Source organism: Neofelis nebulosa, chromosome 11 (assembly GCF_028018385.1).
Source record: "Neofelis nebulosa isolate mNeoNeb1 chromosome 11, mNeoNeb1.pri, whole genome shotgun sequence".
Taxonomy (NCBI): Eukaryota; Metazoa; Chordata; class Mammalia; order Carnivora; family Felidae; genus Neofelis; species Neofelis nebulosa.
In genome coordinates, this window is record NC_080792.1 from 39,570,063 (window position 1) to 39,593,547 (window position 23,485).

General features: G+C 37.7%; 1 protein-coding gene across 1 annotated transcript in view; it reads right to left on the reverse strand.

The window, feature by feature from the left end:
• Positions 1-23,485, reverse strand: part of ASXL3 (ASXL transcriptional regulator 3) — a 177,591-nt gene that overhangs the window by 130,573 nt on the left and 23,533 nt on the right. The window contains exons 2-3 of the mRNA XM_058692400.1: positions 13,847-13,929; positions 2,897-2,899 (exon numbers count right to left, since the gene is read on the reverse strand). Coding sequence (XP_058548383.1) covers positions 2,897-2,899; positions 13,847-13,929 — 86 coding nt within the window. The remainder of the gene's footprint in view (positions 1-2,896; positions 2,900-13,846; positions 13,930-23,485) is intronic.

The window sequence follows — 23,485 nt, forward strand, 5'->3', positions numbered from 1 at the left end:
GAGATTTAATTTAAAAATAAATATAACAGGGGCGCCTGGGTGGCGCAGTCGGTTAAGCGTCCGACTTCAGCCAGGTCACGATCTCACGGTCCGTGAGTTCGAGCCCCGCGTCGGGCTCTGGGCTGATGGCTCGGAGCCTGGAGCCTGTTTCCGATTCTGTGTCTCCCTCTCTCTCTGCCCCTCCCCCGTTCATGCTCTGTGTCTCTCTGTCCCAAAATAAATTTAAAATGTTAAAAAATAAATAAATAAAAATAAATAAATAAATATAACAGAAGTTGGTCGATTTTCCTCAAAAACTACCTTTCCCTATAGTTAAGGCTCTTAGATTTTAGCTGGGAACATGCCTCCTTGCAACAGACTATTCTCCAGCTTCCCATTCAGCTAAGTGAAACTCTGTATCTGGCCAAGGGACAAGAGAAAAACTGATGCACTCAACTTTCCAAAGATATCAGTAAAGGGACTGCATGTGCCCCTTCTCCCAGCTGCCTCTTGGAACATAGATTTGGTGGCAAGCCATGTTAAGACCATCAGGATGAGGACAAAATCCTAATGATAAGGGAGCAATAAGACAGAAGGACCTGACTTCCTGGATATCCTGATGTACCTGAACTCAGCATTCCTGGACTACCTACCTTTAGAATGTCATGTGAGAAATTAACTTTTATTTTTCTTAATCCCTTATTTCAACATTCCATGATACCCAGGCAAACTTATACACTAGCTTATATAAACAGGCTGTGCTGTAAACACAAATTAAAAGTAGTTTCTTGGATCTCAATTCTCAAAACCTAAGAAAAATAATCTGAACATATTTAAATTAATTGCAAAGGGTTTAATATAATTAGCAACATACAATTTTAATAGGCTTTCAAATATATTTTTACATTTTAATCTATATAACAACCCTAGGCAGAGTAAAAGTCAGAAATCAATATTATCATATTGTAAGTGAAGAATATCATGAATTCATTACAAAAAGAATTTGATAGCTCCAAATTGTATTGAGTTTAACCTCACTTAATCCATAAAATAATCATTACATATATTCCATACTGCACTGATATACTAAAAATCCATTTATAAAGAATGTCAAATGATCTGTCAATGCCAGAAAAAAGAATCAATAAGTGAAAACCAGATTTTTACTTTAAGTTCACATTAGTTTACAATTTACCCATTGGACTTCTCAGTCCACTCAATTTTATTGTGATTACATCTAAATATTTAATTGCTGTCCATTTTTAAAATAGAGAACAGAGGAAAATTTAATACGTAAACAAAAATATATTATCACAGTGTGAATGAAAAAGCAGAGCAAGCTGTAAGAGCCCAGAGGGAAAATAGCAACAGAGAACAATGGGTGCTGGATGACCTGTTTGCATCAACTTGTCCACACGCAAATCCATTCGCCCTTGTTTCACATATTACCACCTCTGACAGCCATTCCAAAGAAGAACTAGAATAAGAATATTCAATAAAATGATCTAAGGCATTTGCTGAGCTCACTGGCTGCCTACATCAGCCTACAGAGGAAGGAATGTAAGGTGATTGCAACCTCTTCCCCTGTTCTTCCCGTAGTCCTTTGGGCAAGGTCTTGATGGCAACAAGGAGCCACTGAGGCCAGATTCAAGAATCTTAGATCACTAGCAGAAGTATAAATGACAGTACAATCTCTCTTGCACCCCTAACTCCTGCCAACAGTGTTACAAATATGTACTATAGGAGGCAAATAAAATCAGGTAATAGAGGGTGACTGGATCAATGAAAACCCATTGCTTCAGGAAAATCAATTGAAAGACATGTCCCTTCTAATAGTACCTTAGAATGGAAGATTTATCTTTTCTTTACACAGACTTACCTTCACTTACTACTAGGCTTTTGCACCTTCTTCTCAAATTCAAAACTGATTGGTCTCTTCTAAGTTTTAAGATGAGTCAAATATCTATTAGTTTTATTATAATGGACCACTCATTTTCTCTAAGCCTTAGTTTATTGATCTGCGAAATAAAAGTTTAAGACTATACGATCTGCAAAGTCCTTACCAGAAAGAAAATGTTATAGTACTGAGTTAAGCTTCATCTCATCTTACATTGCATCTTAATGCAGTAGAGACTGCTCTGAATGCACTATTTTTAAGGAAGCTTGCTTCCAAATAAATTCTCAAAAGAAATGCTTAAAGTTGGGATAGTAAAGACAACAGCAAATGACCCCTTGTGTAAAATAGCCCTGATGTTACCAAAGGCTGTAATTCTTCAACTGTTAGGAATTATTCAGCCCCCTATTCTTCTATCACAAGAAACTCTTCTAGGTAAGACTAGAAACTTGCTAGAGTGACCAGGTGGTTCAAAACTGGGCTAAGGGAAAGACTAGATTTAAAATTTAGTTAATTATCTGCTCCTACTCAAACTTCTATAGACACTATTTCACGATTTTTCATCACACTTTTATGAGAAAAGAAGAATATACCATTGTATCCAACATAAATACTAATTTATAAAACTTTGAGGGGCGCCTGGGTGGCTCAGTCGGTTAAGCGTCCGACTTCAGCTCAGGTCACGATCTCGCAGTCTGTGAGTTCGAGCCCCGCGTCGGGCTCTGTGCTAACAGCTCAGAGCCTGGAGCCTGCTTCCGATTCTGTGTCTCCCTCTCTCTCTGACCCTCCCCCGTTCATGCTCTGTCTCTCCCTATTTCAAAAATAAATAAACTTAAAAAATTTTTTTTTTAAATTAAAAAAAAAACTTTGAAAATTAAGTTGTAGGTGGCTGACTCAAAAGGGTGGTATCTAAAAATAGCAAACTAAATAAATTCTAATTTAAAAAAAGTTAGCACTTCTAACATTAAGGCTGGATAAAATAAGTGAGCAGTAAAATCTGTTCTAAGTAATTCCAAATAGTACTTTCTGCATTCCTGATTCAGCACTTTCCTTCTTAGGGTGGAGGTGTAGGGGGATTCCAAAGTAATCTTTGCTAATCCTAATGCTTCAGAATTTAAGATGTGAGCCATTTAGATTTTCCCACTAGCAACAACCTGTTCCAATACATCTTCATGAATGTTATTTTTTTTCTGTATCTAGAACCAGCAGGTCACCTTCAATAAACACTAATTAAGCAACAAATTGAATAATCATTGTACAAATTGTTGTATTTCATGCAGACGTGCTAGAAAAGCACTAAGTAATGAATTCAGGTTAGCTGTAGTGGCCTGACGGAGAACGTGCTCTGCTTGGAAATCTTACATCTGCCTTTTGAAAAATGAAAAATAAGAACAAAAAGGAACGAGTAGCATTTTTACCCCTCCCAGTGGAAATACAATGGATGGATGAGATGAAGAAGGACGGAGAAATGGTTATGATACAGATTACCTATGACAGTAAAGGATATCTGATCATTCTTTGCTTAAGATAATTTCCCGCTGCTTCTGAAACCATACTCACTTATCCTTTTGAGCCTCCTTTTCTTCCCCTAGATCCATCTCTTAGAAGGAGAATGATGATGTTCCTAATTTAGCCTACCCCCATGGAAGCATAGTTTACTCAATCCCATCTATTTCCATTCAGTTGTTTTACAAATGGAATAGGCGGCACCCTCTAAGATTGCCTTTCGGGTTATCTACATTTTGTTAGCAATTATGCTTTGACTGGTCACAGTTAGGAAGCTCCCCAGAAACAAGTTTCAATCTGTAAGTCCAATATCAACAACAGAGTGAGAATCCTATGAAGCCTTTGATCCACCCCTTCCCTGAGGCAGGTTTCCCATTCACAACATTACCTTGGAAAACAAACAGGAAGAGGGCGCATCCAAATATGCCCCGGTCCAGTCTGTGAGCCCAAATCTTCACTCATAGTCATCCTCCTCACACTGGACAAGCATAAGAGGTAAAAATTCATCTGCCGCTTTGCATTCTCCAAATGTAAATGGGTTATGGAAATGTCTTTTTCACCCTTCGATCCTATTTATAATTAGGTTATAAGCTAGAAGAGTCTCAATACACCTATCTATAGGCTAGACTTTAACCTCAGCAAGTAACATATAAGACACTCAATAATTAGCCCAAAAAGCTTCTAATGGGGATATGTATGTCATGAGGGGGGAGGGTATTTACTTAATAGAATCACACAACCAGTACTTTCCTGCATCAAAATTGTTTTAGGCTCAGGCTGCAAGTATTGTAAAAGGTTAAATGCAAGTGGTTCTGAATCAGGCATCAAATCCCAGATCTGCCACTTGCTAGCTGGATGAATTGTCTCAAGTTACTTAACTTCACCTGCCTCAATTTTCCTATCAGTGAAATGGGAAATACAATGCACCGCAAAGTTTTTAAAAAGATAATTCATGTAAAGTCCTTAGCATTGGGCTTAATATAAACAAATGATTTTTTTTCATTAGGAATTTTTTTAATCATCAAGCCCCTACTCATTAATTTGCCTGGCATACTCCACAAAGCATGGTGTCTCAATTCTATGCCAAACAAATTAATGAACACATAGATGTGTATTCCTTACCATAATGGCCTTATATTTGTGATGGAAAGACAACACTTCTTGATATGTTGGAATATCATATGTTTTATGAAGAATCCAAGAGAGAATTAGAAATCCCTAAATTTAAAAAATATATGTGTGTGCATCTATACATATACATATATAAGTATGCGTGTGTATATATACATGTGTGTGTGTGTGTGTATATATATATATATATATATATATACACATGCATTTGATCATCATGCACTAGGATGAAGACATGCGTCACAGAGAAGAGATTAAAAGACCTAACTGAAAAATGACACAGAAAAATGGTCTGGAACCAGCTTGTTAAATCCTCAAAAACAGGGACTACATTTTATTCATCGATTAATCCAGCAACTTCTACAGTCCCAAGAACATTGCATGAGCTTAATAAATGTTGATAGCATGAATACATGCCTTAAAGCTTCCACAAAACCTCAGGACCTAACACTGTCTGCTGAGTAGGCACTTAGTAGGTGCTGAGTTGATTAACATCATGTTATGATATCTACATCTCCACAACTTTATTTTTATTTCTCTGATGTCCTAATTTGACCACCGATTTCCAGACAAAGGTCTCACCTACACACCTGAGTACTGTGAACCTGGTCAGACTGAAGAGTGCGTACAAGCCTCGCGCAGCACCTACAACAGATCTTAACTTCTTTAAACACACGCACACGCACACACACACAAACACATTGATAGAAATCACCCGAAGTGCTGGCAGAATCCCAGTCCACAATTGTCAATTTGATTCTGCACAGGCATCTCAGGAGTTGTAGGATAAACAGTCTCTAATTGTCCTGAAAGAACTAAGGCTTGTTCTTAGGAATTACACACTGTAGCTTTTAGAAAACCTGGCTTAACAAAACGTCATAATTTTTATTCTTCTGAAAACAAATGAACTATAAAAAGAAGTCCCCATGTCAGCATATCAACTGTTTTGCATTTGAATTATGTTGTCAACTTCAAAACAACAAAGCAAAACTAAAATCATTTAGGCATGTGGCAATTAAGAGCACAAGCAATGAAATTAAGAGATAAAGAGAAAAATACCACTTAGAAAAAAATCAAATAAAATCACCCCAGTTTAATGTCTATTCCTTTCCAAAGGTTTTCATCTGCATAGGATACTTAGACTCACATACAATGTAATTTTACATCCATTTCTGCTTCTATTTCTGTACTGAAATATTTATAGAGAGCTCAGTATTTCTGGAGTAAATTATACCTAGATCTTGATAAGGCTGAAATCACCTAAATTACCTTTTTTTGTTCAATTATTTGGAAGAATGGAGAAAGAAAGCTTGACAGAATAAAAAGATGTATTAAGAAATGGCTATTTCAAAGCTATAATTGCATTCCTTAGTGAATATTGATGCCTTGAGGGTTATATGTAGTCACCAGAGCTATTTTTACCAAAGGTTGCAAATAAAATCCAAATCAATTTATGTTATATGAATATACACATTATATTTGAACACAAAATTTAAGCCAGGTATTCTATTGGTTTATACATTAAGACTAATATATGAAAACACATTATTAGGAGTATATAAAAACAGAAGCACGGTACAGTGTTAAGCATATTGTTATGAATACCCTCCAAGATTAATCAGATACTCAAAGTTCTAGAACATAATTCTTATGTTATGCCATAAATTCTGGCAATCTAAAGTTCCAAATTCTGAATCACTATTATGAACTGAAATTTTGTGTCCCCCAAATTCATATGGTGAAGCCCTAGCCCCCAGTGTGGTTGTATTTGGAGATGGAGCCTCTAAGGAAGTGATTAATGTTGAATGAGGTCTAAGAAGGATAGAACCTTGATCTGATAGGAGTAGTGTCCTTACAAGAAGAGACAGCAAAGAGCTCACCCTCTCTCTCTACACACACACACACACACACACCCAGGAGAGGACATGTGAGGACCTTGAAAAGGGGACCATCTGCAAGCCAGGAAAAAAGCCAACACCAGAAACCTACAACGCTGGACCCTGACCTGGGACCTTGAGTCTACAGAATTTCGAAAAATAAATTGCTATTGTTTAAGCCACCCAGTCTAAGATATTTTGTGACGACAGCCTGAGCAGATTAAGCCAATCACTATTAATATGACTTCAGTCAGGGAACTAGGAAGAGGCCTGTTCCGAATTTATTACATTAGCGTGAGGCATTCGATCTGAAAAGTGCAACCTCTCCATTCAGCGACCTGATCTTACAGCCTCTTACGAAATAACGTGACAACCAGTAGAAATGCACACAAATGTGCATGCACACACCCATGACACAGCTCATGAACGCCTCATGGGGCTCTGCTTCTAACTTCCAAAATCACGAGAAGCTAACGGGGGAAATGTGAGAGCCAAAGGCACGTAGTCACCTGTGGCTGCAACATCAGATGCTTGGCTGTTAAGGCTTTAAAGCTGCCGAAGCCCAGTTTGATTAGGTAGTGCCAGGAGCCGGAACCTTGTAGGGTAATGTTTCACACAATTATTTTTTAACCTGGGAAATGCTTCCAAAGTAATATACAATCTTATTCCCCTGAATCACGTTTTCACAACAAGAAAAAAAAAAGTAGGATGGAATAGAAGAATAGGATCAAGAGTTATAAATTTCCTGTCTTAAAAAAATTACGTCATGGAGGTTACAAGTACAGCATAGGGAATAGAGTCAATAATACTGTCATAACGTATGGTGACAGATGGTGACTGCACTTATGATGAACACTGAGTAATGTAGAGAACTATCATATCACTATGTTGTGCACCTGAGACTAAAAAAAAAAGTTAAAGAAAGTTTAATTTATGACAGATTGCAAAGCTATTTTTAAACAATTAGTGATATCCATGTATAAATGTTAAATTCTTTTTTTATTCAGTTTTATACCATTTAATTTGAAACAAGTTAATTATGCACAATGCCAATGACTGACATTTTAAGTGACATATTTTGGGAAAAACCAAACATACATATAAATGACTGGATTGGAAATTCAAAATCCCAGCTATAAAATGTAATGTATGTTTTCATCATTCGCATCATAAAGCCTACGTTACTGGAATATCATGCATTTATTCAGATAACATGTGACTAGAAAAAAGTACCATACCCAATTTCATCTAATTATCACCAAACATACAACTGACAATATCTTTTGATTCACAGTTTACTAGGTGCAATATATTCTCTGGAGTATTATGGATTGTCAGTTAAGAAATCTACCATAAATGGCAGTGTTTGTTTCAGGGGGAAAAAAGTATTTAAAAAGGGGGAGACTGGATTTGAAGAGACCAGATAAGAAGATACTACACTAAAACTAGTTAAGAAATTATAAGTGCAAATTTCTTAAAAGAAGTTAAGAAACTCTAACTGCAGAATGAATGGCAAAAAGTAGGGATACAAAGAAGGAAAGATGTAGTTAGGCAGTAAAACTAACACTACCTAAGAACGAACTGGCAATGGGGGCATGATGAAGGGAGTTGGGACTGACTGATTGAGACTTCTAATCTGAGTTATGATGAAGAGTAAAATTTTATGTCAGCTAAGAGGTAAATTATTCTCAAGGCTTGCTTACACACTCACATTCACACACCTATACACATACGTAAATAAATGCAGATTGCCCTATGTTTCTGTTTAATAACACCATTGTCTCATTTGCCCCGCTAAGTAGCTGACTGTGCACACCATTTACACAATGAGAGGATTAGATGTTAGCAAATGGCAGGGGTAACACTGTGAGTTCACACTATAATTCTAAAATGCCTCAGCACAAACTAGACCACCATTTCAGTGTGAAAGGAGGGATGCCAACATGGAGTCTGGAGATAAGAATTGATTTTGCAGTAGAAATTATTTGTGTTTCTTTCTTATCTCTAGACAAAACATTTCAGCAGCAACAAAGAATCATCTCCTATAGTACTAATTAGAAACGTAAATCTCACCAAGAGAAATGCCAAGAAATTTTATTGTTTGTCACTATACATGGTAATAGAATTTTCTGACATTTATCCCCCTAGAAAAATGAAACATCTTTAATAAACAACAGTATGAAGTGGAGATTCTAATTTCAGCATATCATAACAGAGATTGCAAAACAGAAAACATGCAAAACCTTAAGGCTACTAGCTCAAAACAAATTTATTCTAAGAATTATCAGTAGGAATAAAAAGTTCTCATTGATACCAGAATAATTACAAAATCTTGGGTTGTCAATTGCATGTTCCACATTGCAAAATCAAAACTATGTCCATATTCTGAGTAACACTAAACACAACAGAGACTGTTTGTAAAGCTTTTCAAATGTCCCTACTGTGGTATGTGATTATAGACTGTTGCTCTGCAAATGGCTGATGAAATCTAACAGATTTAAGTAAGACATCTATAATCTTGCAAAATGTACCTCATAAATATCACCCTGCCCCCACCCAACAGAGGGTTTTTTTGTATTGTGTGTGTGTGTGTGTGTGTGTGTGTGTGTGTGTGTGTGTTTTATGACTGCCATACCTCCACCTCCATTAGAAAACTATTTGCCTATTAGCAAATAATATGAAAACCAAATCAAAGTTCATGTTATATTAATAACAGCTATCTTGTAATGATAACACCCAGCACCTAAGAAATTATCCCTCACTGATGAGTGACTGTTCTGCTCTCATGACGTAAGGGCTGCAAGCCTTACTCCCTGACTTTGTGGCCCCTGGATATGTCGCTACTTGAAAGCACATACTTCTTGGGAAACATCACTTTAAAAATTACATGTGCAGAGAAAAATATATCCTGAGGCATTAAAAATCCCTCAGTCCTCTTTGTAAAGGAATTATAACTTCTGAAAAAGCAAACCATAAACAGAAAAGCAGAATTAGGACAACCCCAAATGTCATCCAAACCAACATGGTAACTAAAGTTACTCCTCTATTTCTACAAACATATTTCTAATTACTGGAGACAGGTGCTCGCTTTGGCAGTACATACTAAAATCACTGCAGACAAGACCGTATTCTACAGAAGAACCCTAACTCCGTGAGGAGGTGGGAATGTTTAGCCAAGCAGTCCAAACAGGCGTATCAAATATCCATCCACAAAAGCAGATTGGAATATGCACATTTTAATCCCCTCTATACAAGCAACATGGCTATTTGATTGACTCTGAGATTCTGATCATCTAAAAAGCATTCCAAACAGCTATGCCTTATCAATTGTTCACAACTCAGAAACACAAAGTGATAAAAGCCTGGAAATACTCAGAATCAGCAAAGCAAACATAGATGGACCAGAGGAAAACTGTATTGATAAAAATCTTCTATGTTATTATACAGAAGGGAATTAAAACCTACCAAATACATTTTCATTAAAAATTCTAGGCAACCATGCCATGATGTTATTTTTTTCAACAAAAACCATATGTCCTTCTGACCTTTTTTAGCCACATGGAAAGAACTTATTTCAGTCTGGCTTTTCCAAATAGAATTTAATCACACACTACACAGTTCATCAATAACATGAAAAAGATACACAGAGCATGATATAGAAAAGCTGTCGTCTTTTTATCATGTCTACTTGAAAAGTATGCAATTTAAAGTGTCACTTGAAAAGAGGAAAAGATAGCATAAAACGTCAAGAATTTCATCACAGTCAAATAAATTAACAATATCACATATACTGAACACATTCAAATACTCGTATCAGCTTTGCCAAAATTATTGGTGTATTTTTTGTAAATTACAAGTTTAAACCAGAGGCACTTAACAGCGTTTGAACACAGGCAACCATACAATAACCTTACTTGCTCACATATAATCTGCCAAAGACTATTAGCGTGCATATATTTAATGGGGTTCCCACAAAACTGTTAAGTTTGTTTTGATTAAAACACACAAACTATTAAATAAGATGAAAAAATACAACACATAATGTTAAAAAGAAGCTTCTGACTCTAAATGGAAGCCAAGTCATCACCAAGCATCAGAAAACTAACATTTTTTAATTGTTTTAATGCCTATTCTAGTTTTGAGAGAGAGACAGAGCACGAGCAGGGGTGGGGGTGGGGGGTTGCGGAGAGAGAGAGAGAGAGAGGGAGGCACAGGATCCAAAGCAGGCTCCAGGCTGCGAGCTGTCAGTCCAGAGCCCGACGCAAGGCTTGAACTTGTGAACCATGAGATCATGACCTGAGCCGAAGTCGGCATTTAACCGAATGAGCCACCCAGGTGCCCCCAGAAAATTAACATCTTGAGAAAGATTGTTTACTCAACAGATATTTATTGACTATCTGCTGAGTGTTGGGAGTGCTACATACCCTGCCCCTGGAGAGCCCACAGGTGGGCGCAAGTAGACAAACAAGGACAAAATTACAGGACGGTGAGGTCAGCCCTACAGGAGAGCTGTCTGGCACACAGAATGAAGCCCCACCCCCCATGGTACTTGAAACAAATGGCATTACTTTAAATCCAGGTTCACAATGATGATGGATAAAGACCCAATCTCTCTTTTCTGGAAATGCTAGGTACAAGGGTGAACTGTTTGGGGGAGGACCACTACCATCACCTCCCACCCACAGAGACCACCAGAAGGTCATGGCCACCTTGGTACCATTCACAATAACTCCCCTCCATGTTATCAGGTATATCACAAATCTGCATTTCTTGGAAAACACATTAATAAATACCTAGAAATTAAGCAGCTATGTATGACCTTATGATGAGGGAATTTCTAAATGTAACTTAAGAAAAATAAATACAGTTATACTTTGTTTACTCAGCTACCATAAATATTTGGAAAACATTTAAGAACTTGGGAGGTAGCAAAACAGTACATTAAGTAGGGAAAATAAATGTCAGAATCTGCTCCCTAAAACAACACACATAACAGGCAGGAAAGCCCAAAACTCACTGAAATCATGTACTTTTATTTTTGAGATGATTCCAATAAGCAAACTAGAAAACGAGGTAAGAGTGGTCACAGACACACTGGCCGTAAGTAACCGGTCACAATTGGCAGGAGAGAGGAGAGTCAAAGAAAGTAGAAAGAAATGAACATAAAATGTATGATTGGAGGCCCTTCAATGCAGAACTGATTTTACAGAACAGAACTTTAATAGAACTCTGGTCTCTTTCTTTGCCTGTGCCCTTGCCTATTTAACTTGTGAATTCGTTGCAGGTACTTTCACTACTACCATACTGGTTTATCAGTATTTGTAACAACAATTTTTTTTTTTTCTTTACGGAAGGACACAATAACCGGGTGGAGGGGGCAGAGGGAGGGCTATGTATTCTGAGAAATAGCAGGTTACGTCTTCCATTTCAGTGTTCTTCACTCTTTAAAGACGCTGCCTTGCGTTTTGTTAACTACATATGCTTACAGCCCTTTAATATACCATTCCGGGAAGACCAGCATTTTGAAAAATAGGAAATAATGCTGTTACAATAGTCAGTGTAATTAAAATGCTGTTCAGAGGCACGGTACAGGAATTTTATATCTCAAGGTGCATAACAACTGATCACAGAGTAGTCACTCCTGTTGAGAAGGATACCATAATGAACAAATTTCAAAAGCCTACTTCTAGGAGATGCTTTTTATGTCTACGTTGGCAGATTCCACTGGCATAGAGCCCACATTCAAGAGGAGTTGATATCCTTAGATTTTTACCTCCTCTTTTCTTTTGGCTGCTGCACAAACACTTTCAGTGCCTTCTAAATGGCATAAATATTTTCAGGGTTTTTGACAGCAACAAGGAGAAAATTAATTTCCAGGTGTTCCCATTTTGTTCCCTAACTCCTCACACTGACGTCCGGCTCTGAAGAACAGGATTACCCTTACCAGAGCTGTTCAGCTCGGTCAGCAACTTCTCTCCCCACTGTTGCCTCCAGTTTGTTGGGGGAACAATGATTGAAAATGGTGTCATTACATTATCTCAGCTTCTGTCTTCAGAACGGGCAGGAAAGGCCTCCAACATAGAGATGAAAGTTTGAGCCTAGATGTCCTACAACCCTCTAAATTGTGATGTTCATGGATCGAACTTGCAAAGGATCCATTTTAAACACCTAAAAGCTGTTGTTACTCACCCTTTCCAGTAGTAAGAGTTACAGGTAATACCGATTTGTTTTTAGGAAAACTTGGCCTCAGGAGGATACTCATTTCTCTCAGTTCTATCTCAGTCTCAGTAAAAACATCCGAAAGGTAGCTCAGCAGCTTTATTTTCACCAAGCTGCAAATACTGTCTGCCAATGGCTTGTAGGTAGACAAGTTCATACAAAAAAACATTCACTCTATGTAACATGGATGATTACACACTCAGATGACAGCTCAATGTTTATTTTACTTTGTAACCAACTTCTTTTTTCTCCTTGAGTGGTATCATCAACATGGCCCTAAACTGATGGCTAAAGCCCAAATTGTCAAATTTGGACAATCAAAGACTCTCCTAAATAGAGAACAATCACAGATAAACAAAATGCAGTATGCATCCATACAATGGAGTATTATTTGTAACAAAAAGGAATGAAGTACTGATTCATGCTACCACATGGATGGACCTTGAGGACATTTTGCTAAATGAAAGAAGCCAGACGCAGAAGGCTACACACATACTGTATAATTCCATTTCTATGAAATGTCCAGAATAGTCAAAACCAGACACAGAAAGTCAAATCGTGGTTACCAGGGGCCAGAGGGAGTAGGGAATGGGCAATGATTACTTGATGGGGATGAGGTTTCATTTAAGGTGATGAAAATGTCCTAAAATTAGATAGTGGTGCTGACTGCACAACTTTGTGAATACACTAAAAAACCACTGAATTGTACCTTTTAAAAGGGTGAATTTTATGGTATATGAGTTATATCTCAATAAAACTGTTATTTTTTTTAAAGACTCGCAATAGCTGATCAATGACACTCAAAGTAGGAGAATTCTACATATAAGAGGGCTAAATTTGTAACCACATTTATTGCCACTTCAGGTTTTATCAGAGTGATCCTGGAATCTATCTCTTAAGCCTGTAAAAGCGGTCCTCTTATTCATTTTCAGAAACAAAATCTCCTCTTACAGGAGACAGAGAACAAGGAGTAACTCCAGTGAAGGGCTAATTCATGCAGCAGGGCTCTTTGTGAACAAAGTACATTCTATATTAACCTGCCGAATGTAATTTATTAAGCCAACAGGCAGTTCCAAGGAAATCTTGGGTCATCTAAATATTTGGCAATCACAAAAGAATCTGCAGGTAATTACTTAATTCACAGTCAACTACAGTATCAAAATCTAGATACATCTATTGCTTTGCAATTAATAGCAATTACTAATCAATGAAAATAGAAAATGTAAATATGAATACTGACCTTGTTTCTTTTAACCCTTCTTTCTGAATGACTTCTAATATCTGCTTCGCTGTCATTGGTGAGTTGGGGTGTTTTTCTAGTGCCTGAAAAATAAAAATAAACATAAAATTCCTAGATTATCATATGGAAATGTACAAAATGAAAATGTATGTGAATCATGCAATGCTTCTTTAAAATTTTAAAGGGGAAGGGGCTGTTGTATCAAAATAAGTTCCAATTTTACAGTTCAGGTGTCCAAAGAGAGAATGTAATTCTTTTCTGGACATTTATGGCAATTTCCGCAACATGGGGGGGGGGGGTCATTCCTCAAAAAATTGTCACAAAGGCATACACACCAAAAAAAGAAATGTGAAAACAGAAAAAAAGCAAGTTAATAAATGTATATAATTTCCTTTATTAAAAGTTGCTAATATTTATACTTAAAGACAGATTTTCAGGTCATTAAAATGTGTCCTAAATTTCCAGGACCTTGGAAACACGGAGCCTGGACAATACTAACAGCAGAGAACAAAGTGCTGGTTAGAAATAACCTCACTGGATTCACATTTCGATCAACCTCTTTTGTATTAGGGAAAAAAAAAAGAGGGAAAAAATTCCTTCATGGCCAAAATGGAAAAAAGCATACAGAAACCCAAGTAAGTCATTACAGTGTGTGTTTTCCAGTTCAGCTCAGTTTCCTTTCTTCTGCCTTTTCCAATTAATTTCAAGTAAACCCCTTCCTCTTCCCATTCAGCCCATCTCAGTTTTATGAACTGAGTCCCATTTTTCTTCCTCTCCCCTTCTGGCCTCCTTATTTTTGAGTGAAAGGGACTTGTTTTAAACAAAGTGTGAGGGATACATGGGACATGGCTAATTATTTCCATTGTCATTAGACCATCAGACCCGGAAATCAAGTTCCTTTATTTACCCAGGGGTTTAACTACATGCTGGGAAAGCAGTAAACAACAGTGCCCACGCTGTCACCAGCACAGACTACAGGGGCCACCTCTGGGTATAAGAAACAGGTCTACACACATCTTCACAATGACTTCCTCCAAGGGTAGACAATACCCACTTAAAGATGCTGTACAGAAGCTTCTGCACATTGTAGAGTTCTAATTTATGATTATTTACTGGAATGATCCTAATTATTAAGAATTAACAGAGCCACCTTAACAACTAAAAAGGCTTCTGAATCTGTTCAAAACAGCTCTGTGGTCTCTCCTACTACCATGGCCAAATTTCAACCAGGTCACTAGCAAAGGTTCTATTCACCAAGGTTCTCTGGTGATTGACATACAGCCTGCCCCACTTCACTATTAGGGCCCCTTTCCTGTTCTCCCCTCTCTCGTTCCCAGGAAATGTCCCCATCTTTCCCAGTCCAGATCAATCCCTTAGCCGTTGTGGTATGTCCTTGAAAGAATACAGAAATGTGAGCTACACTAGAAAGAGGGGACGGCGACAAGTATGTCAGTAGGAAAGAAGGAAACCTGTCCTCACAGAGGAGGCCGCTGGAGAGCTGAACTGAAAACTGGGAAGGGGGATAAAGAAACATAGGCATAGCTGTATAGGGAAGAGGACTAACGTGTAAAAATGTTCATTAAAAAAAGGCAAGAAGGAAACTGCATCATAGAGCTGAAAAGGGGGAAGATTAGATCACAAAGAAAGGCGGGAAAGAAATAGACGTGAAAACAAAACAGCTGACAAAATTTGTAAAATGAGAACTATAAGTAGAACAGTGCATACTTATGAATTACTGAAAGGCGATGCTGTGGTCACATGGACTATATATAGGGTGGGCATCAACCCAAATGATAGGCGATGCTGGGGACACTCACGGGCTCTCATAAAAGATACGGGCAGAAGGTCGATAGACACAGACATACACAAGTAAGCAAGCAAGGAAGAGGGAAACTGACGGGGAGAGGCACAGGATGGCAGAAAGAGGGGGAGAGGGGACAAAGGAGAGAAAGGAGGAAAATTGAGCTGAACTGGGAATGTCCAAAAGGCAAACTGATTAAATCTAGAAAGGGCCGAAGAGGAAACTCTAGTGTACTGGGCAACGTTTTAACGGAAATTTGGGTGCACTCAAAAGTGGGGTTACTCACTGTGGAGGATTCCCTGTTTCTCTTCCTGAGTACAGGCCCCTCAGCACACCTGGGCAGCTCCTCCCAGCAATTGAGAGAATTTGGATAGCCCTGTCCCCTTCTCTATGACATCACATCCTACTCTACAAAGGAAGTAAAAGTGCCAAGAATTACATCATGAAGTGGATGAGAGGCAGGAAGGAAATGATGAAGCCACAAAACACCAGAAGCCACCCTCCGTTCCTGCAAGACAGAGAAAGGAGACAGAGAAGGAGAGTTCCTGGTTGTGAACAAGCTTCACTGAACTAGCTGTGTGAACATTAACAAAGGAGAGAGAGAAATTACCTTCACAGAACAAAACATTGATACCATCAAAATAATGTGACACATGGTGGAGACACGAATCAGACTCACAGGCAGCCATACTCAAACACTACAGTGGGAAGAAGCCACAGTCAGAGTGAACCAGCACCCTAGGCTATCAGCAGACTGAGTAACTGCCCGTTGCCCCAACACTCTCTTGGCTATGAGGTGTTACGTTCCCTACACCCTGCAAAATTCAACTTTCTGAATTATCCTTCCTGACATTTTCAAGCACAGCTAATATCTGAATATGTCTTCATGGTTATGTAACACTTGTTTTGGTTTTACCACGTTCCTCCAATTTGTTTCCCATCTTGTGCCTACCTCTTTAGAAACAGGGGTCAAGGATGCATTAGAGCAGGGAAGAGAGTAAGATTACTCACAATTTTTAAGACAATCATAATAGATTATATAAGGCCAATAAATATTTCAGATTATCATGACAGGTTGAAACTGGCTAGGGCAATAATGATGTTAATTGTGACAAAACAGAAAATATAATTCTGAAGTTTTCTATGGATAATAATCATTTAAAATGACCTTATTTGGGGCACTTGGGTGGCTCAGTGGATTAAGCATCCGACTTTGGCTCAGGTCATGATCTCACAGTTCATGAGTTTGAGCCCCACATTGGGCTCTGTGCTGACATCCTGAAGCCTATTTCAGATTCTGTGTCTTCCTCTCTCCCTGACCCTCTCCTGCTCACGCTTGTGCTCTCTCCCTCTCTCAAAAATAAATACATTAAAATGACCTTATTTTCAGATAGTAAAAATTAGAAAAATGCAAACTCATACCTATATTCTAGAAAACAAAATGCACCCATAAACCTACAAACAAGAATACTAACCATTCCTAATATTTGTTTTCCTTCTATTTTTTTTCTATCCACACATAGCAATTTAATATAATTATAAAAAAATATGTGCATATATCATTACCTATCTTATCTCCATATAATATGAATTCTTCAAAATGGGCATCATAATTAACACTTCACCAAGGACAGGCATTTATGCTGTTTTCAAAATTCAATAAAGAATATATTGAATGTAACACTCTTAGAGTATTATTGAGTCAAAGGATGTGAGCTCTGTCATGTCTCTTGATACACTGCCAATTGCTTCCAGAAAGATTTTAACAATTTATACTCTCACCAAGCAGAACTAAATCTGCCTCTCATAACTTTGCCAGTATTCAGCGTTATCTTTGAGTAGTGTTTGACAACTTAGTAGGTCAGAAAAGTAATGGCTTATTGTTATTCTAATTATATTTCTGTAAATACTAATGAGGACAAAGGGTTTTTTTTCCCCAAATGAGTATCATATGGGATAGACACCAGATATTTGTTTTTTTCCTTATTAATGTATAAAAAGTTCTTTATATAGTTAAGTAATATTTGTTGTTTTGAATATTAACAATATTCACATATTGAATATTAACAATATTCAATATAACAATATTAACAATAGCTATTATTTTTGTTGCTTTTGGGGATATTTTAGGGACATATGTAAAGTTTTCTATTTTCACATGAACAATTCCATCAGTTGTTTCCATCGTGACTCGTGTCTTATGTTTAGAAATTCCTTTTACCCAGAGAGCATGCAAATATCTACAAATATGGTTTTCATATTTTTATGGTTTCACTTTTTTTTAATGTATGTCTATTTATTTTGGAGGGGGGGAGAGAGAGAGCATGCACACATGTGCTCATGTGAGCAGGGGAGGGGCAGAGAGACAGGGAGAGAGAGAATCCCAAGCAGGCTCTGTGCTGTCAGTGCAGAGATCAACACGGGGCTCGATCCCACAAACTGTGAGATCAACGATCTGAGCCGAAATCAAGAGTTAGACACTTAACCGATTGAGCCACCCAGGAGCCCCTGGTTTTACTTGTTAATTTACCTGGATTTTACCATTTTGTAGCATGGTGAAACACTAACTTACGCCCCACCACCTATAAATAAGATTCTCCACCATAATTTGTTTCATAAGTCAATCTTGGTTATTGAGTCACCCTCTACTGTATACTAATATTAGGACAATGAAAACTCTTTTGGATGTGAAACCAAATAAATGTTGGCATCCAATATATAATATCCACAAAAGCAGAGCTATTCTTGCTAAGGTAGAGATGAGAATGCTCAGAGCCCCTATACGTATTCCCTCTAATGGCCAAACTATAAACCACTGTCCCTGGGGCCTGTCTGGGGGCCTGTCAGATCCCCTGATCTTTCAATCAACTGCTGTGCCAACACCACACTGTTTCAAATTGCTCTGATATTATAATATACTTTACTATCTGGATCGGCCACTGCTCTCATTATTCCTTCTTAAATTTTTAATTGTTCACTTCTTTATATTTCCAGATGAAATTTAGATTGGAATTAAATGAGACATCTAATTAAATTTTCAAGCAATTTACACAGTGTTCCATGTGTTTAAGTTTTGTTTTATAAACTGTAATAAGCATTTTATTGTTTATATTTTTAGCTGCAACTATGAATACACTTTTTCATATAATATTCTTGCATTTTATTGCTAAGACATACAAAAGCCACTGAATTGTGATAATTATTATCTATATAAAGAGCTAATTGAATTCTTACTAGTTCTCACAGTACAGAAATACAGAATCATATTTTCTACAAATAATGTGAATTGGGTCTCCTTTCTAATACTTCTATGTTTTCTCTTTCCTATATTATTTACTTTGGATAAAAACTGATCCTTTCTAGTCCCATTCAAAAAAAAAAATCTGCTGAAAACTGAGCTGTTTTGGAATTTACCTCCTCAAAAGCAGGCCCCCAAAACCTCAGAGTTTCCCAAAGAATACCCTTAGCTGGATCTATCAGAAACCTCTGGCCAGATATCAAGGTCTCTCCTATACAAATCAGTCTGCCACAGTGTTCAATCTTTACATAAAATGCCCTTTCTTTCTTTGTAAAACAAACTGTCCTCCAGTGTTAGAGCTGTGTTTGTGAGTCCACTTCAAGCTCACGGTCTAAGAGCTGGGTCTTGCAACTCTCGTGCCCCTGCCCTAAACACTAAACTCCTTTCAATCTCCATAACCTCCTTTCTTCCACAGGGCTGGTCTGCAGTAGGTTTCAGATTCAGCACTGCTCTCCAGAAAGGGGGATTTCCATGGCTCGGGACACAAGTCTGTATACAATCAGCTACCTTCAGAGCAGGGGATCCTCTTGTATTTTTCAGAGGACCTGAACATATGTGTAGGACTACACTTCTGGATTTCACCCTCTCTACTTATGTGACTATCTCAGAGCCTATCTCAAGAATATCTAGATGCATGCTACTGTCAGACAAGACAGACATCCCAGAAACCTCCTCCTCCAGACATCTACATGTCCCAGGAAGAGGGAAAAAAAAACTGCAAAGAAAGGGTGGTAATACAGTTAAGAAGAGAGAGATGGCTTGCCATTATCATTAAGGGCACAGACCAACCTAGGAATGGATTTTTCTATGTTTTAGGTTCAAATATTTTTATCTAATAAATAAAATGTTTTGAACATTTTAAGGATTACTCAAGATTTCCTGGGTGTCTCTCAAAACACAAAAGTCATCTCAAGTATCCCTTAGATAAACACATTAGACCAATGTTCATCTGATGGTTAAAATCTCGATCCTTCAGACCCTAAATAAAAATTTCTGAATTTACTTATTTTTAATTTTTTAAATGTTTCTATTTGTTTTTGAGAGTGAGAGACAGAGACAGAGACAGAGAGGGGAGGGACCAAGAGAAAGAGAAAGAGAGACACAGAATCCAAAAAGCAGGCTCCAGGCTCTGAGCTATCAACACAGAGACTGACACGGGGCTTGAACCCATGGACCACGAGATCATGACCTGAGCCAAAGTCAGACGCTCAACCAGCGAAGCCACTGAGATGTCCTCTGAGCTTACTTATTTAATTGCAAAATAAAAAGATTTCTACAATTTAAAATCATGTCATTGATACATGGTGAGATTTGTAGAATCCTAAGTGAGTATCCAGCACCAAGCTCTCTCCCTTTTTCTAACATTATTGCATCTTCCCTTAATCCATGCAGGCAGTTCATTTAAATGTTTAGCTGCCTATGGTCTCATGTCTTAGGTAAATGGTTTAGGGGTTATAACAATAACCATTATGTAGTTCTCTATATGATTAAAGAGTGCTTTCACAGAATGTATTTTACTTGATGTCATTCAACGTATATTATTTTATTTGACCCTTACATCAACTCGGTGAGATACATAAAGGAGGTAGGATTAACTTTCTCGGAGATGCACAAAGTGGAATGGAGTGGAAGTAAGTGGAAGGACAGGACTTGTACACATTGTAACCCTGATGATGACAATGTTTAAATGGAATAAGAACAGTTAACACTTATTAGATAATTCTGTGCTAAGTCTGTAGGAGCTTTACATATATTGCAATAGACTCTGGGATTCATATATTTAACATTCCCTACTTCCACTCTTCTTGAGAAGCCTCAAAGGTCCGTGTCATTCTGATGAAACATGAATCTGGATCACTGGTAGGATTCAGATGAGGAAATCACTCACATAAAAAGTGACAGCACCTTTCCCAACTGCCCAGTATCTGCAGCTCAGTCAGCTTGTTCTCTAACCGTAACGTATGTGGTTACCAGTTAAGGGTTTAAAGATGATCCAGTTTTTCTATTCTACTTGCATGCATTTTATGGGGGAAAGTACATGCTTCAATAGCATTTATGAATGTGTGACTTAAAAGATACAGAAATTTGGTGTTAATACCCTTGAGAATCGGGATCACTTCACTCAGAAGAAAGCAGCCTCCAAGAAGATCAAGTGCCCCCAGGTTCAGCAGCCAGTAAATGATGGGTCTGGCCCATCTGACACTGAAGTCTGCTTCTTCTACTAAGTTAAACTGTTTCTCTTCATGAGCACAGGGGTTTTACAGAAACTGAGGACCTCCAGTCAAGATATTACACACAGTATCCACCTCATAATACCCACTTTTGCAATCTATCACTTAAGAAACATTGAGTATTTCTTTAAACTCTCAGATAATGGTTTAAATTGCACCTTCCCTTGGAGCACTTGTCAAGCAGTCATTAATTAGAACTGCCTGTTTAATGATATTCTTCCTGCTACACTGCAAGCATTGGTTCTCATTCAGGTCCACCCTCCGCCCCCCGACCCCGGCTGATTGCAGCACTACTAAGTAAGCTTATACAGAGACCAAGGTAATTTGGGGAGATGTTCTCAGTCGACCTATATTTGGAATGATTATAGAATAATAAAGAAGGTTATGGGCTTTGGTGTCAGATGAACCAAGAACCCCTACTCACTAGCTATCTGATCTTAGATATCTAACCTCCCTGAATCCCAGTTTCTTCACTTGCTCATTTATAAAAATGCTCTGAGGACAAAACGAGATAATGAATATAAAGTGCTTATGATTCCAATACGCCAAATGACTGCCTGTGGCAATATGTGCTAATAAACATTAGTTAATACTATTGGTTTGGCAGGGAGAGCTCTGAGAACGTCCTAACATGAGGAGAGCTATTAAAAAAATGATGGACGTTAGATATTGTCTCTCTTTGAGATTTCCTGCATCAACTGCACTTGAGCTTCTGCAAATAAGGCTAGCTACACAGCGCCATTCCTCATCGTGTGACCACAGCCAAACTTGTCCCACAACAGATTCACAGGTAAACCTGCACACGCTGTGTCCGGTTTCATCATCCAACAGTCTTTCTGTGTTTAACAAGAGGGGTTATACAATATGGTACTCTTTCAGACACTGCTCTGTTACCTGGAAAGAAAAGCACGCTACAGGGACAAATTATCCTGTTATGTTTGTATTACAAATCAAGCAAAAATACTGAATACCAACAGTAACAACTTACTTCCAACCACAGGCACTTAAAGACAAACTTTCAAGTAACTATAAGTAGTATCATACAATATCCATGAGGAAAAAAAATCTGTCAAATGATTTTACTTGACCAGCCTCATAAAACTGAGCACAACTGAGAGTAGAAAGATGGCTTTCTAAGGCCTAAAAGAGTTCAAAGCGTGATCACTGCCTGAATTTACAGATAAAATTCTATGCAACGGAGAGGTGACTTCTAATTTTCTGTGGGATTTTGGTAACTTTGTTCTGCCTCATTAAGTCTGTAATCTTTTGAAACAATTACCATTACTTTTAACACAGAGAGAAAACAAAGTGAGAGATACCCAGAATTTCTACAATGTTCTCAAAAATGTAAAAGAAAAATATTAAAAACTACTTAAATGATGTGCATGAAACCTGTTTTAAAAGTAAAACATCTCTTTAATGAAAACGAAATACTTCTCCCACAGAAATCTCCAGGCAGGGTACTCTATTCAAACCCACCAATTATTAAAATGCTTTTTCTGTGAATCAAGTAAAACTTCTGCTTTCCTATGACTTCTACAATAGTCCTGGCCTTTGCCTTTGAATGTCACAATTATTTAAGGTTAAATTACAAACGCTTTCCTAACATGAAAGCTTAAAGTCAGGTGACTGTGTTATGTGATTTGCAAAATGGGGCCCAATCATTTACTCATGATACACTGCCACCTGTTTGAATACACTGCTAAGAGACCCGTCTTCTTTTATCTCTAGGCTAATGGATCCTCAGTTTCTTCCACCAATCCTCACATAAAATAGTTTGCAGACACTGTCTCGCACATCACTCTTCTTTGAACATTGAGTCTGCCGATGTCACTTCTAATTTATGTGCCTGAAGAATTCTACTAATTGAAATAAATCAGCTAAATACCATTAATAAATGTTCCAAATGTAGTTTGAGTGAAACATAATATACTGAAACTATGACTTCCCTTTCCCTAACTCGTTTAATTACATTAATACAACCTAATAGGACACTCACTCTTTTTTAGCAGGCCTCATGCTGTCAACCAACTAAAACTTCCAGATCTTTCAACATTTGTTTCTGCAATCACACGTATAATTCTATGGCATGTATTTCCAAACATGCTGGACATAAATGCTTGCTTTATGCACTAGTGTTTGTTTCAATTAATTTTTACAGGCTCTGAAATCTTACTATTCCCAGATTTCTGATTATTCCAGGTTCCAGTTAAACTTTATGGTATCCACACATTTTAAAAGTATTTACCTCAAATTTCATCTCTTTAGATGAAGGTTGTTTGTTCAACCTTATAAAGTTCTTTGGGAAT